The sequence below is a fragment of the Loxodonta africana genome, chromosome Y (genome assembly GCF_030014295.1).
Source record: "Loxodonta africana isolate mLoxAfr1 chromosome Y, mLoxAfr1.hap2, whole genome shotgun sequence".
Taxonomy (NCBI): domain Eukaryota; kingdom Metazoa; phylum Chordata; class Mammalia; order Proboscidea; family Elephantidae; genus Loxodonta; species Loxodonta africana.
In genome coordinates, this window is record NC_087370.1 from 22920790 (window position 1) to 22933933 (window position 13144).

At 40.8% G+C, this 13144-nt stretch overlaps 1 protein-coding gene across 2 annotated transcripts in view; it reads right to left on the reverse strand.

Moving 5' to 3' along the window:
* Positions 1–533: 533 nt before the first annotated feature.
* The window catches only part of LOC135227241 (zinc finger protein 345-like), a 68893-nt gene continuing 56282 nt past the window's right edge, over positions 534–13144 (reverse strand). Inside the window, exons 7-9 of one of the 2 annotated variants that reach the window (XR_010319860.1) lie at positions 4590–4811; positions 1668–1773; positions 534–784 (exon numbers count right to left, since the gene is read on the reverse strand). Coding sequence is in view for 1 of the 2 variants with exons in the window: in XM_064278797.1 (XP_064134867.1) it covers positions 4800–4811 (12 nt within the window). In the remaining variant the exon portion in view is untranslated. Of the gene's footprint in view, positions 785–1667; positions 1774–3575; positions 4812–13144 lie in introns of those variants that run through there. The other variant, XM_064278797.1, reaches the window with a different exon arrangement.

Sequence of the window (13144 nt, forward strand, 5' to 3'; positions counted from 1 at the left end):
CTCCAACCAGTTAAGACCAGTTGAGGCCCACGAAGCATGACCTGGAGCAAAAGCACCATTAAAAGGCTGGAAAAGCGCCATTAAAAGGCTGCACAACAAAACTGAGGCCAAACACTGAGAAGCCCGAGGTCGGGTACCGGCATCCGGCTCAGACATCTGCCCCCGTCCCGCTGTTCGTGTGCATATGATTCCCCACAAACTGCATGAATACGTGTAACTTCCTTATTTCGTCACCCCATAAACGTGCAGCGCACCCCTCAAGCAGGGAGCCTGACCTGAGGAAATGTTTCCCGGGTCCCCGCCTGCCGACTCGCAATAAACATTGCGTTAGATTTCCCAAACGCCGGAGTCTTGCTCACCGGCTCTCCCTGCCCCCGTCACGGCCCCCATTCTGCCCACTCACAGGACGTCACATCTGGCCGCAGCTGGACCGTAAAGACAAAGGAGAACCGGGGGGCGGCGGTGGGGGTGAAGCCCGGGACCCTGCATGTCTCCCCGCTGCCTGAGCAGCACAGGTGTGCGCGGCTCCCACCACCTCACCTGTCCACGCACCGACACACACAGGTCCCACCTCCGCGGCCTCCAGGAAGCAGCTGCTGCCACACCAACCTCACACCATAGCGCAAGGGTCACAACCTTGGCCGCCCACTTCCGCTTCCGGTTTTCGGGACTGGAGGTGCGTACGTGAGTGCTTCCGTGCAGGAACCCAGAGCGCTCCAAATCGGGACCGTGGGGTTCAGTGGCTACCCCTGGTAACTGGAATCTGTCCACCGCTGTCCTTCCTCTACAGAGAAAACCTGGGTTTTCTTAACTGTGTATATGAGCTGAAACGGGGATTTCCGTAATCAAAGTTACCCTTTGGCTCCTCACCTGCCAACACTCCAACATCCTAGACCTCACTTGCCAGGAAAACCACACCTGCAGGAGACATCACCTACCTGCAACCTCACCTGCCAGGGACCTCACCTGCCAAAGACAGCACCCACCAAGGCACTCGCCCTCTGGGCTCCCTGGGGCTTCCGCCCCGGCGGATGGTGCAATTGGTTTTCCTGTGATTGTCCCTGCTGTATTCACTGCCTGTGAGGTTTGGAGGTTGGCAACAGTGACTGTCCAGGTGGAGATGAACTTTAGAAATGATATTAAGTTGTTGGGTGGAGTATTTAATAAATGTCAATGAGGTCAAGACGGTTGAAGGTGTTTGTCTTAATTATCTAGTGATGTTATTACAGAAATATCACTAGTAGGCCACTAACAAATTTACTTTCTCAGTTTAGGAGGCTGGATGTCCAAATTCAAGGTGCTGGCTCTAGGCGAAGGCTTTCTCTCAGTCAGCTCTGTTGAGCTTCTGTTCCTAGGCTATCTTCATGTGCCTTGGTATCTCTCCTCTATTCACTCATCTCTGCTTTTCTGGCTCACTTGTTTAATCTCTTTTATATCGCAGAAGAGGTAGACTCAAGACACACCGTACACTAATCCTGCCCCATTAACATAAACACAGCCCATTTCCAAATGGGATTATAACTACAGGTATAGAGGTTAGGATTTACAACACGTATTTATCGGGAACATAATTCAACCCACAACATTCCACCCTTTGGCCCCCAAAATCCATGTCTTTGCCACATGCGAAACACATTCACCCCATCACATCACCCCAAAAGTCTTACATCAACTCTGAGCCCAAAATCTCATCTTTCGAATCATCTAAATCAAATATGGGTGAAACTGTAGGTGTATTCCATCCTGAGGCAAAATTCCTCTTCATCTGTGAACCTATAAAATCTAGACTACACATTGTTTCCAAAGTACAATGGTAGAACAGGCACAGGATTGACATTTCCATTACAAGGAGGAGAAATTAGAGAGAAATAAGGGATAAGAGGCACCAAGGAAGTCCAAAACCCATCACAACAAACTACCCTCAAGGCTCAAGGGCTTGAAAATAATCCTCTATTCTCTGAGACTATCTATGCAATGGCCGTGCCCCCCAGATTCTGGTTATTGGCTGCACTTGCTGGATTCTGTATGGAGGCCCCTGAGCCCTGGGCTTCAGGTGGACATTCTGGGCACACTGGGAGGGCAACACTGCTCCCTTGCCTTGCCGGTCCAGTTCCTACTCCATCTCAGTGGTAAACTCATCCCTTCCGCCCCGTTCTTCTGCACCTTAGGCATGTCAGCCTCACTCTCTCAGGTAAGGGCAGTGAACCTACCCTCTTGGCCAAGCTGAATAGCAGTCCCACACTCCAGAACTGAGTAGGTGAAGATCTGACTCTTTGAAAGCTAGGAGGCCATGGCTCCACCCTCTGACACCCTAAAGGCTATAGACCCCCCCTTGAAATCCCAAAAGCCATTGCCCCATCCTTTGAGACCAAGGCAACTCTGCTTTCTGTGTTCCCCCCAACAGTTCTGCCGATCTCTGGCTGCTGTGGGGATGGTTCTTCTCAATTCTTGGAGGACAGCAAATGTCACTCCTGTGGCCTGTTTCTTGCCTATGGAATTTAAAGAGGGAGACGGCATTCTTTCATTTCGCTATTTCTCTGTCCATCAGTCTAAGCTGCTGGGTTTTCTCCTGCGGTAGTTGGTTAGACCCACCAGGCACAGGCTTAATCTCTTTAACAAAAGATTGTTTAGCTATGTGTTGATGAACATTCTAGGACATGTATCCTTAGTTTGTAAAACAGAATTTTCCAAATCTGTAAGTTCTGTTTTCATGTTGCACAGTTCATTTTTAAGTCCATTTTGCATTTTACTATAAACAGCAAGGAGAAACCATTTGGCCCCTTTAAGATCTTGCTTAAAAATCTCATGAGCTAGATATCCAAGTTTATCACTCACGAGTTCCACCTTGCACCAAACATTTGAACATAATTCAGACAAGCTCTATCGCTGTATAAATAGCCTCACCCTTCCTCCATTCTCCAATCCCATGTTCATCATTTTCTTCGAAAGCCTCACCAGAAGCACAATGAACGTTCAAATTTCTAGCAACATTCTGTTGCTGGCACTATATGTATTCTGTAAGAGAACAGAGACTTTCTCTGTAGCTCTCCTCACATCCTTCTAAGCCCTCACCAGAACTGCCTTTGATGTCCATAATTCTACTATCAGTCTCTTCAAGGCAGTCTAGGTTTTTACTACTGCTGCTGTTGTTAGGTGCCGTCGAGTCTGTTCTCACGCATAGTGAATCTATGTACAACAGAAGGAAACCCTGCCCTGTCCTGTACCATCCTCACAGTCGTTGCTATGTTTGAGCCCCTTGCTGCAGCCACCGTGTCAATCCATCTTGTTGAGGGTCTTCCTCTTTTTCACTGAGCCTCTACTTTACCAAGCATGATGTAATTCTCCAGGGACTGGCCCCTCCTGATAACATTTCCAACGTATTTAAGATGCAGTCTCGCCATCCTTGCTTCTAAGAAGCATTCTGGGTATACGTCTTCCAAGATAGATTTGTTCGTGCTTCTGGCAGTCTATGGTATATTCAATATTCTTTGTCTTCTGTAGGATTTTCATAAGAATTCCTCAATCATTTTAATGTCGGGCCCGATACTGGCTGATGATGGAAGTTCTCTCTTTTATATATATATATATAAAATTCACTTTGTTGTTGTGTTGAGAATATACACAGGAAAACATACAATTCAACAGTTTCTACAAGTACCATTTACTGACATTGATTACATTCTTCGAGTTGTGCAACCATTCTCATTCTCCTTTTCTGAACTGTTCCTTCCCCCATTAACATAAATTCACTGCCCCCAAAGGTTCCGATCAAATCTTTTGAGTTGCTGTTGTCAATTTGATCCCAGATAGATAATGCTTATAAGAGCATAATGCTCAAGGCAGACCTTTTTTCACTAGTTAAACTAAACTATTGTTTAGTTTCAAGAAGACTTCAGGAATATTTTTGGTTTAAAGATTATCTCAGGTCAATGGTTTGAGGGCTCCAGGAAGTCTGGAGTCCAGGAGAATTTGACATGCTGTTCTAAATTTTCCCCCTTATCAAGATTCTTCTATGTAATCTTGGATCAAGGTGTTCAGTCATGGTAGCCGGGTATCATCTAGTTCTGGTCTTATGGCAAAGGAGGAAGTTGTTCATGGAGGCAATTACACACACATGTCCTCCTCCTATTTTTGACTCAACTTCTTCCCCTGCTACTCATGGCAAACAGAGACCATTAATGTGCCTTGGATGGTCGTTTGCAAGCTTTTAAGACCCCAGGAACTGTGCAACAAACTAGGAGTTAGAACACAAGAACTAAACATGTTATTAGATCAGTTAATGGGGATGTCCCATGAAACCATGATCCTAAACCTCCAAACCAAGAAACCAAATCCAATGAGTTTAAGCAGCTTCAGCTGCTATACTTTTTTCATTGTTGTAAATGTATCTATCACACAACTTTTGCTAATTCAACTTTTTAAAGGTGTACAACATATTGACAGTAATTGCAATAATCAGCTGTGCAACCATACCGTTAATCAATGTGATATTTCCATCACTGTTAACCTCCCTTTACCCTTTTCTCCCTCCCTCCTGCATCTAGTAACCACTAATAAACTTTGTTCTCTATACATTTCCCTTTTCTTACCTTTTATATTAGGTCATATAATATTTGTCCTTTTCTGAATGACTTATTGCACTCAGCATAATGTCTTCCATCTTCTTCCATATTCCAGCATGTATCAAGACTTCATTTCTCGTGGACCACATCTACCACGGCCTCCACCAGACTGAGTCCAGAAGGAGATGGTGCCCAGCTACCATCACCGACCACTCTGACAGGGATCACAATAGAGGGTCATGGACAGAGCTGGAGAAAAATGTAGAACAAAATTCTAACTCATAAAGAAAGACCAGACTTGCTGGCCTGACAGAGACTGGAGAAACCCTGAGAGTATGGCCCCCAACACCATTTCAGCTCAGTAATGAGGTCACTCCTGAGGTTCACCCTTCAGCCAGAGATTGAACAGGGCCATGGAACAAAACAAGACTAAAGGGGTGCACCAGCCCTGGGGTGGGTACTGGAAGGCAGGAGAGAACAGAAAAGCTGGTAATAGGGAAGCCAAGGTTAAGAAGAGAGTGTTTACATCATGTGGGGTTGTTAACCAATGCCATAAAACAATGTGTGTACTGTTTGATGAGAAACTAGTTTATTCGTAAACCTTCATCTAAAGTACAATTAAAAAAAAAAAAAAGATTTCAATCTCCTACTGGCTGTGTAATATTCCATTTTATGTATGTACCACATTTTGTTTATCCAGTCTTCTATTGGAGCTTTTAGACTGTTTCCACCTTTTGGCTATTGTGAATAACGTTGCAATGAACAGTGGTATTTTTTTTTTATACAAGTTTGTGTTTGAGTCTGCTTTCAAGTCTTTTGGGTATATACCTAAGAGTAGAATAGCTGGATCATATGGTAGTTCTATTTTCAGTTTTTTGAGGAACCACCACACTGTTTTCCACAATGGCTCTACCATTTTTCATTCCCACCAGCAGGGGGTAAGTATTCCAATTTCCCCACATTCTTGCCAGCACTTTTTTTTTTTTTAAATCTCAGGCATCCTAAAACAAACAAACAAAAAAATCCCTTACTGTTGAGTGGATTCCGACTCTTAGCGACCTACAGGACTGAGTAGAACTGCCCCATGGGGTTTCCAAGGAGTGGCTGGTGGATTTGAACTGCCAATCTTTTGGTTAGCAGTCAAACTCTTAACCACTACACCACCAGGGCTCCTCAGGCATCCAAGTGGGAATGGTTTCTCATTGTGGTTTCACTTACATATCTCTGATGGCCATGAGGGAGCTTTAACATATATAAGCATTTGCATATATGGTTTCATGAAACTTTTTTTTTTTTAACGAAATCTTTTGCATCTCTTAAGATGACTGGATTGTTTTGTATGCCTTTTGCTTTTTACTATTCATGTGCTCTACAAGACAAATTACAAACATGAAATTCTCAATGCTTCCTTGGGTTGAACACCACCCAGCCATGTTACCTGCTTTGCTTAATAAATTCCTGAATTCTTTTATTGTCATTTTCTTTTAGGTTTATGCATATACATACACACCTGATGAAGTTAATCAATGATTTTTGTCTTGCTCTTATATTTGTTAGTTTTCTTTTCAAAAATATTTTGTTTTAGGTGGAAGTTTACAGAGCAAGTTTCCCATTCAACACTTTGTACACAAAGGGTTACATGACATTGGTTCCAATTCTCACACTGTGTCACTACTCTACCCATTTTTGCCTGGTTGCCTTGTTTCCCTTCATCTGATTTTTCTACCCGTTCCTGCATTCTCATCTTCCCTTATGGGTCAGTGTTGCCCTTTTGGTACCATATTACTGATTGTTCTACAGAGCACATTCCTCCTGGGTGTTACTGTTTATTTTATAGGTTTTCTAGTGTTTGGCTGAAAGGTGGTCTCCAGGAGAGACTTCTTCCGTTCCATGTCAGAAGGGTGCTTAAGGCACACTCTTTGCTTTTATAGCCTTTAGATACCAGGATCAAAATGCTTTCAGAAAATCCACTGGAACATGTCTTTTTGTGTGCCTTCAAATCATCTTAAATAAAAGTAAGTCTCCTGACATCTCAAAATGACAATTTTGACAACACGTTCTCTGTGGGATGTAAGGCTGATGACTAATTTCTTCTCTTATACATTTTGTGTAGAAACTATTTTTGAAATCCTCACAGCTTACGTAAATTATACATAGTCCCACGCATTTTTTTATTAACTTTTATTAAGCTTCAAGTGAACGTTTACAAATCCAATCAGTCTCTCACATATAGGTTTACATACATCTTACTCCGTACTCCCACCTGCTCTCCCCCTATTGAGTCAGCCCTTTCAGTCTCTCCTTTCGTGACAATTTTGCCAGCTTCTCTCTCTCTCTATCCTCCCATCCCCACTCCAGACAAGAGCTGCCAACACACTCTGAAGTGTCCACCTGATATCATTAGCTCACTCTTCATCAGCATCTCTCTCCCACCCGCTGACCAGTCCCTTTCATGTCTGATGAGTTGTCTTCGGAGATGGTTCCTGTCCTGTGCCAACAGAACGTCTGGGGACCATGGCCGCCGGGATTCCTCTACTCTCAGTCAGACCATTAAGTATGGTCTTTTTATGAGAATTTGGGGTCTGCATCCCACTAATCTCCTGTTCCCTCAGGCATTCTCTGCTGTGCTCCCTGTCAGGGCAGTCATCGATTGTGGCCGGGCACCAACTAGTGCTTCTGGTCTCAGGGTGATGTAGGTCTCTGGTTCATGTGGCCCTTTCTGTCTCTTGGGCTCCTAGTTGTCGTGTGACCTTGGTGTTCTTCATTCTCCTTTGCTCCAGGTGGGTTGAGACCAATTGATGCATCTTAGATGGCCACTTGTTAGCCTTTAAGACCCCAGACACCACATTTCAAAGTGGGATGCAGAATGTTTTCATAATAGAATTATTTTGCCAATTGACATAGAAGTCCCCTCAAACCATTCTCCCCAGACCCCCGCCCCTGCTCCGCTGACCTTTGAAGCATTCATTTTATTCCAGAAACTTCTTTGCTTTTGGTCCAGTCCAATTGAGCTGACCTTCCATGTATTGAGTGTTGTCCTTCCCTTCACCCAGAGCAGTTCTTAAAAAAAAAAAATTCTTATCTACTGATTAATCAATAAAAAACCCTCTCCCACCCTCCCTCTCCCCTTTGTAACCACAAAAGTATGTGTTCTTCTCAGTTTTTACTATTTCTCCAGATCTTATAATAGTGGTCTTATACAATATTTGTCCTTTTGCCCCTGACTGATTTCGCTCAACATAATGCCTTCCAGGTTCCTCCATGTTATGAAATGTTTCACAGATTCGTCACTGTTCTTTATTGATGCGTAGTATTCCATTGTGTGAATATACCACAATGTATTTACCCATTCATCCGTTGATGGACACCTTGGTTGCTTCCAGCTTTTTGCTACTGTAAACAGAGCTGCAATAAACATAGGTGTGCATATATCTGTTTGTGTGAAGGCTCTTGTATCTCTAGGGTATATTCCGAGGAGTGGGATTTCTGGGTTGTATGGTAGTTCTATTTCTAACTGTTTAAGATAACGCCAGATAGATTTCCAAAGTGGTTGTACCATATTACATTCCCACCAGCAGTGAATAAGAGTTCCAATCTCTCCGCAGCCTCTCCAATACTTATTATTTTGTGTTTTTTGGATTAATGCCAGCCTTGTTGGTGTGAGATGGAATCTCATCGTAGTTTTAATTTGCATTTCTCTAATGGCTAATGATAGAGAGCATTTTCTCATGTATCTGTTGGCTGCCTGAATATCTTCTTTAGTGAAATGTGTTCATATCCTTTGCCCACTTCTTGATTGGGTTCTATGTCTTTTTGTGGTTGAGTTTTGACAGAATCATGTAGATTTTAGAGATCAGGTGCTGGTCGGAGATGTCATAGCTAAAAATTCTTTCCCAGTCTGTAGGTGGTCTTTTTACTCTTTTGGTGAAGTCTTTAGATGAGCATAGATGTTTGATTTTTAGGAGCTCCCAGTTATCGGGTTTCTCTTCATCATTTTTGGTAATGTTTTGTATTCTGTTCATGCCTTGTATTAGGGCTCCTAGGGTTGTCCCTATTTTTTCTTCCATGATCTTTATCGTTTTAGTCTTTATGTTTAGGTCTTTGATCCACTTGGAGTTAGTTTTTGTGCATGGTGTGAGGTACGGGTCCTGTTTCATTCTTTTGCAAATGGATATCCAGTTATGCCAGCACCATTTGTTAAAAAGACTATCTTTTCCCCAATTTACTGACACTGGTCCTTTGTCAAATATCAGGGGCTCATACGTGGATGGATTTATATCTGGGTTCTCAATTCTGTTCCATTGGTCTATGTGCCTGTTGTTGTACCAGTACCAGGCTCTTTTGACTACTGTGGCTGTATAATAGCTTCTGAAATCAGGTAGAGTGAGGCCTCCCACTTTCTTCTTCTTTTTCAGTAATGCTTTGCTTATCCGGGGCTTCTTTCCCTTCCATATGAAATTGGTGATTTGTTTCTCTATCCCCTTAAAATATGACACTGGAATTTGGATTGGAAGTGCGTTATATGTATAGATGGCTTTTGGTAGAATAGACATTTTTACTATGTTAAGTCTTCCTATCCACGAGCAAGGTATGTTTTTCCACTTAAGTATGTCCTTTTGAATTTCTTGTAGTAGAGCTTTGTAGTTTTCTTTGTACAGGTCTTTTACATCCTTGGTAAGATTTATTCCTAAGTATTTTATCTTCTCGGGGGCTACTGTGAATGGTATTGATTTGGTTATTTCCTCTTCGGTGTTCTTTTTCTTGATGTAGAGGAATCCAGGTGATTTTTGTATGTTTATTTTACAATTTGAGACTCTGCCAAACTCTGCTATTAGTTTCAGTAGTTTTCTGGAGGATTCCTTAGGGTTTTCCGTGTATACGATCATGTCATCTGCCAATAGTGATAGCTTTACTTCCTCCCTGCCAATCCGGATACCCTTTATTTCTTTGTCTAGCCTAACTGCCCTGGCTAGGACTTCAAGTACGATGTTGAATAAGAGCGGTGATAAAGGGCATCCTTGTCTGGTTCCCATTCTCAAGGGAAATGCTTTCAGGTTCTCTCCATTTAGAGTGATACTGGCTGTTGGCTTTGCATAGATGCCCTTTATTATGTTGAGGAATTTTCCTTCAATTCCTATTTTGGTAAGAGTTTTTATCATAAATGGGTGTTGGACTTTGTCAAATGCCTTTTCTGCATCGATTGATAAGATCATGTGGTTTTTATCTTTTGTTTCATTTATGTGATGGATTACATTAATGGTTTTTCTGATACTAAACCAGCCTTGAATACCTGGTATAAATGCACTTGATCATGGTGAATTATTTTTTTGATGTGTTCTTGGATTCTATTGGCTAGAATTTTGTTGAGGATTTTTGCATCTATGTTCATGAGGGATACAGGTTTATAATTTTCTTTTTTTGTAATGTCTTTACCTGGTTTTGGTATCAGGGAGAAGGTGGCTTCATAGAATGAGTTGGGTAGTATTCCGTCCTTTTCTATTCTTTGAAATGCCTTCAGTAGTAGTGGTGTTAACTCTTCTCTGAAAGTTTGGTAGAACTCTGCAGTGAAGCCGTCCAGGCCAGGGCTTTTTTTTTGTTGGAAGTTTTTTGATTACCGTTTCAATCTCTTTTTTTGTTATGGGTCTATTTAGTTGTTCTACTTCTGAATGTGTTAGTTTAGGTAGGTAGTGTTTTTCCAAGAATTCATCCATTTCTTCTAGGTGTGCAAATTTGTTAGAGTACAATTTTTCATAGTAATCTGAAATGATTCTTTTAATTTCAGTTGGATCTGTTGTGATGTGTCCCTTCTCGTTTCTTATTCGGGTTATTTGTTTCCTTTCCTGTATTTCTTCAGTCAGTCTAGCCAATGGTTTATCAATTTTGTTAATTTTTTCGAAGAACCAGCTTTTGGCTTTGTTAATTCTTTCAATTGTTTTTCTGATTCTTATTCGGGTTATTTGTTTCCTTTCCTGTATTTCTTCAGTCAGTCTAGCCAATGGTTTATCAATTTTGTTAATTTTTTCGAAGAACCAGCTTTTGGCTTTGTTAATTCTTTCAATTGTTTTTCTGTTCTCTAATTCATTTAGTTCAGCTCTCATTTTTATTATTTGTTTTCTTCTGGTGCCTGATGGATTCTTTGTTGCTCACTTTCTATTTGTTCAAGTTGTAGGGACAGGTCTCTGATTTTGGCTCTTTCTTCTTTTTGTATGTGTGCATTTATCGATATAAATTGGCCTCTGAGCACTGCTTTTGCTGTGTCCCAGAGGTTTTGATAGGTAGTATTTTCATCCTCGTTGCATTCTATGAATTTCCTTATTCCCTCCTTGATGTCTTTTATAACCCAGTCCTTTTTCAGGAGGGTATTGTTCATTTTCCAAGTATTTGATTTCTTTTCCCTAGTTTTTCTGTTAGTGATTTCTAGTTTTATTGCCTTGTGGTCTCAGAAGATGCTTTGTAATATTTCGATGTTTTGGATTCTGCAAAGGGTTGTTTTATGACCTAATATGTGGTCTATTCTAGAGAATGTTCCATGTGCGCTAGAAAAAAAAGTATACTTTGTAGCAGTTGGGTGGAGAGTTCTGTATAAGTCAATGAGGTCAAGTTGGTTGATTGTTGTAAGTGGTCTTCCGTGTCTCTATTGAGCTTCTTACTGGATGTCCTGTCCTTCTCCGATAGTGGTGTGTTGAAGTCTCCTACTATAATTGTGGAGGTGTCTATCTCACTTTTCAGTTCTGTTAAAATTTGATTTATGTATCTTGCAGCCCTGTCATTGGATGCATAAATATTTAATATGGTTATGTCTTCCTGATCAATTGTCCCTTTTATCATTATATAGTGTCCTTCTTTATCCTTTGTGGTGGATTTAAGTCTAAAGTCTATTTTGTCAGAAATTAATATTGCAACTCCTCTTTTTTTTTGCTTATTGTTTGCTTGATATATTTTTTTTCCATCCTTTGAGTTTTAGTTTGTTTGTGTCTCTAAGTCTAATGTGTGTCTCTTGCAGGCAGCATATAGATGGATCGTGTTTCTTTATCCAGTCTGTGACTCTTTGTCTCTTTATTGGTGCATTTAGTCCATTTACATTCAGTGTAATTATAGATAAATAAGTTTTTAGTGTTGTCATTTTGATGCCTTTTCATGTGTGTTGTTGGCAATTTCATTTTTCCACATACTTTTTTGTGCTGAGACGTTTTTCTTAGGAAATTGTGAGATCCTGATTTTCATAGTGTTTGACTTTATGTTAGTTGAGTCGTTACGTTTTTCTTGAGTTATGGAGTTGTTATACCTTTTTGTGGTTACCTTATTATTTACCCCTATTTTTCTAAGTAAAAACCTAACTTGTATCGTTTTATATCGCCTTGTATCACTCTCCATCTGGCAGTTCAATGCCTCCTGTATTTAGTCCCTCTTTTTGATTATTGTGATCTTTTACCTATTGACTTCCATGATTCCCTGTTATGTGTATTGTTATTTATTTTTTTTTAATTAATCTTAATTTGTTTGTTTTTGTGATTTCCCTATTTGAGTTGATATCAGGACATTCTGTTTTGTGACCTTGTATTGTGCTGGTATCTGATATTACTGGTTTTCTGACCAAACAATATCCTTTAGTATTTCTTGTAGCTTTGGTTTGGTTTTTGCAAATTCTCTAAGCTTGTGTTTATCTGTAAATATCTTAATTTCGCCTTCATATTTCAGAGAGAGTTTTGCTGGATATATGATCCTTGGCTGGTAGTTTTTCTCCTTCAGTGCTCTGTATATGTCATCCCATTCCCTTCTTGCCTGCATGGTTTCTGCTGAGTAGTCTGAACTTATTCTTATTGAGTCTCCCTTGAAGGAGACCTTTCTTTTCTCCCTGGCTGCTTTTAAAATTTTCTGTTTATCTTTGGTTTTGGCGAGTTTGATGATAATATGTCTTGGTGTTTTTCTTTTTGGATCAATCTTAAATGGGGTTCGATGAGCATCTTGGATAGATATCCTTTCGTCTTTCATGATGTCAGGGAAGTTTTGTGTCAGGAGTTCTTCAACTATTTTCTCTGTGTTTTCTGTCCCCTCTCCCTGTTCTGGGACTCGAATCACCCGCAAGTTATCCTTCTTGATAGAGTCCCACATGATTCTTAGGGTTTCTTCATTTTTTTTAATTCTTTTATCTGATTTTTTTTCAGCTATGTTGGTGTTGATTCCCTGGTCCTCCAGATGTCCCAGTCTGCATTCTAATTGCTCGAGTCTGCTCCTCTGACTTCCTATTGCGTTGTCTAATTCTGTAATTTTATTGTTAATCTTTTGGATTTCTACATGCTGTCTCTCTATGGATTCTTGCAACTTATTAATTTTTCCACTATGTTCTTGAATAATCTTTTTGAGTTCTTCAACAGTTTTATCAGTGTGTTCCTTGGCTTTTTCTGCAGTTTGCCTTATTTCGTTTGTGATGTCTTGAAGCATTCTGTAAATTAGTTTTTTATATTCTGTATCTGATAATTCCAGGATTGTATCTTCATTTGGGAAAGATTTTGATTCTTTTGTTTGGGGGGTTGGAGAAGCTGTCATGGTCTGCTTCTTTAAGTGGTTTGATATGGATTGTT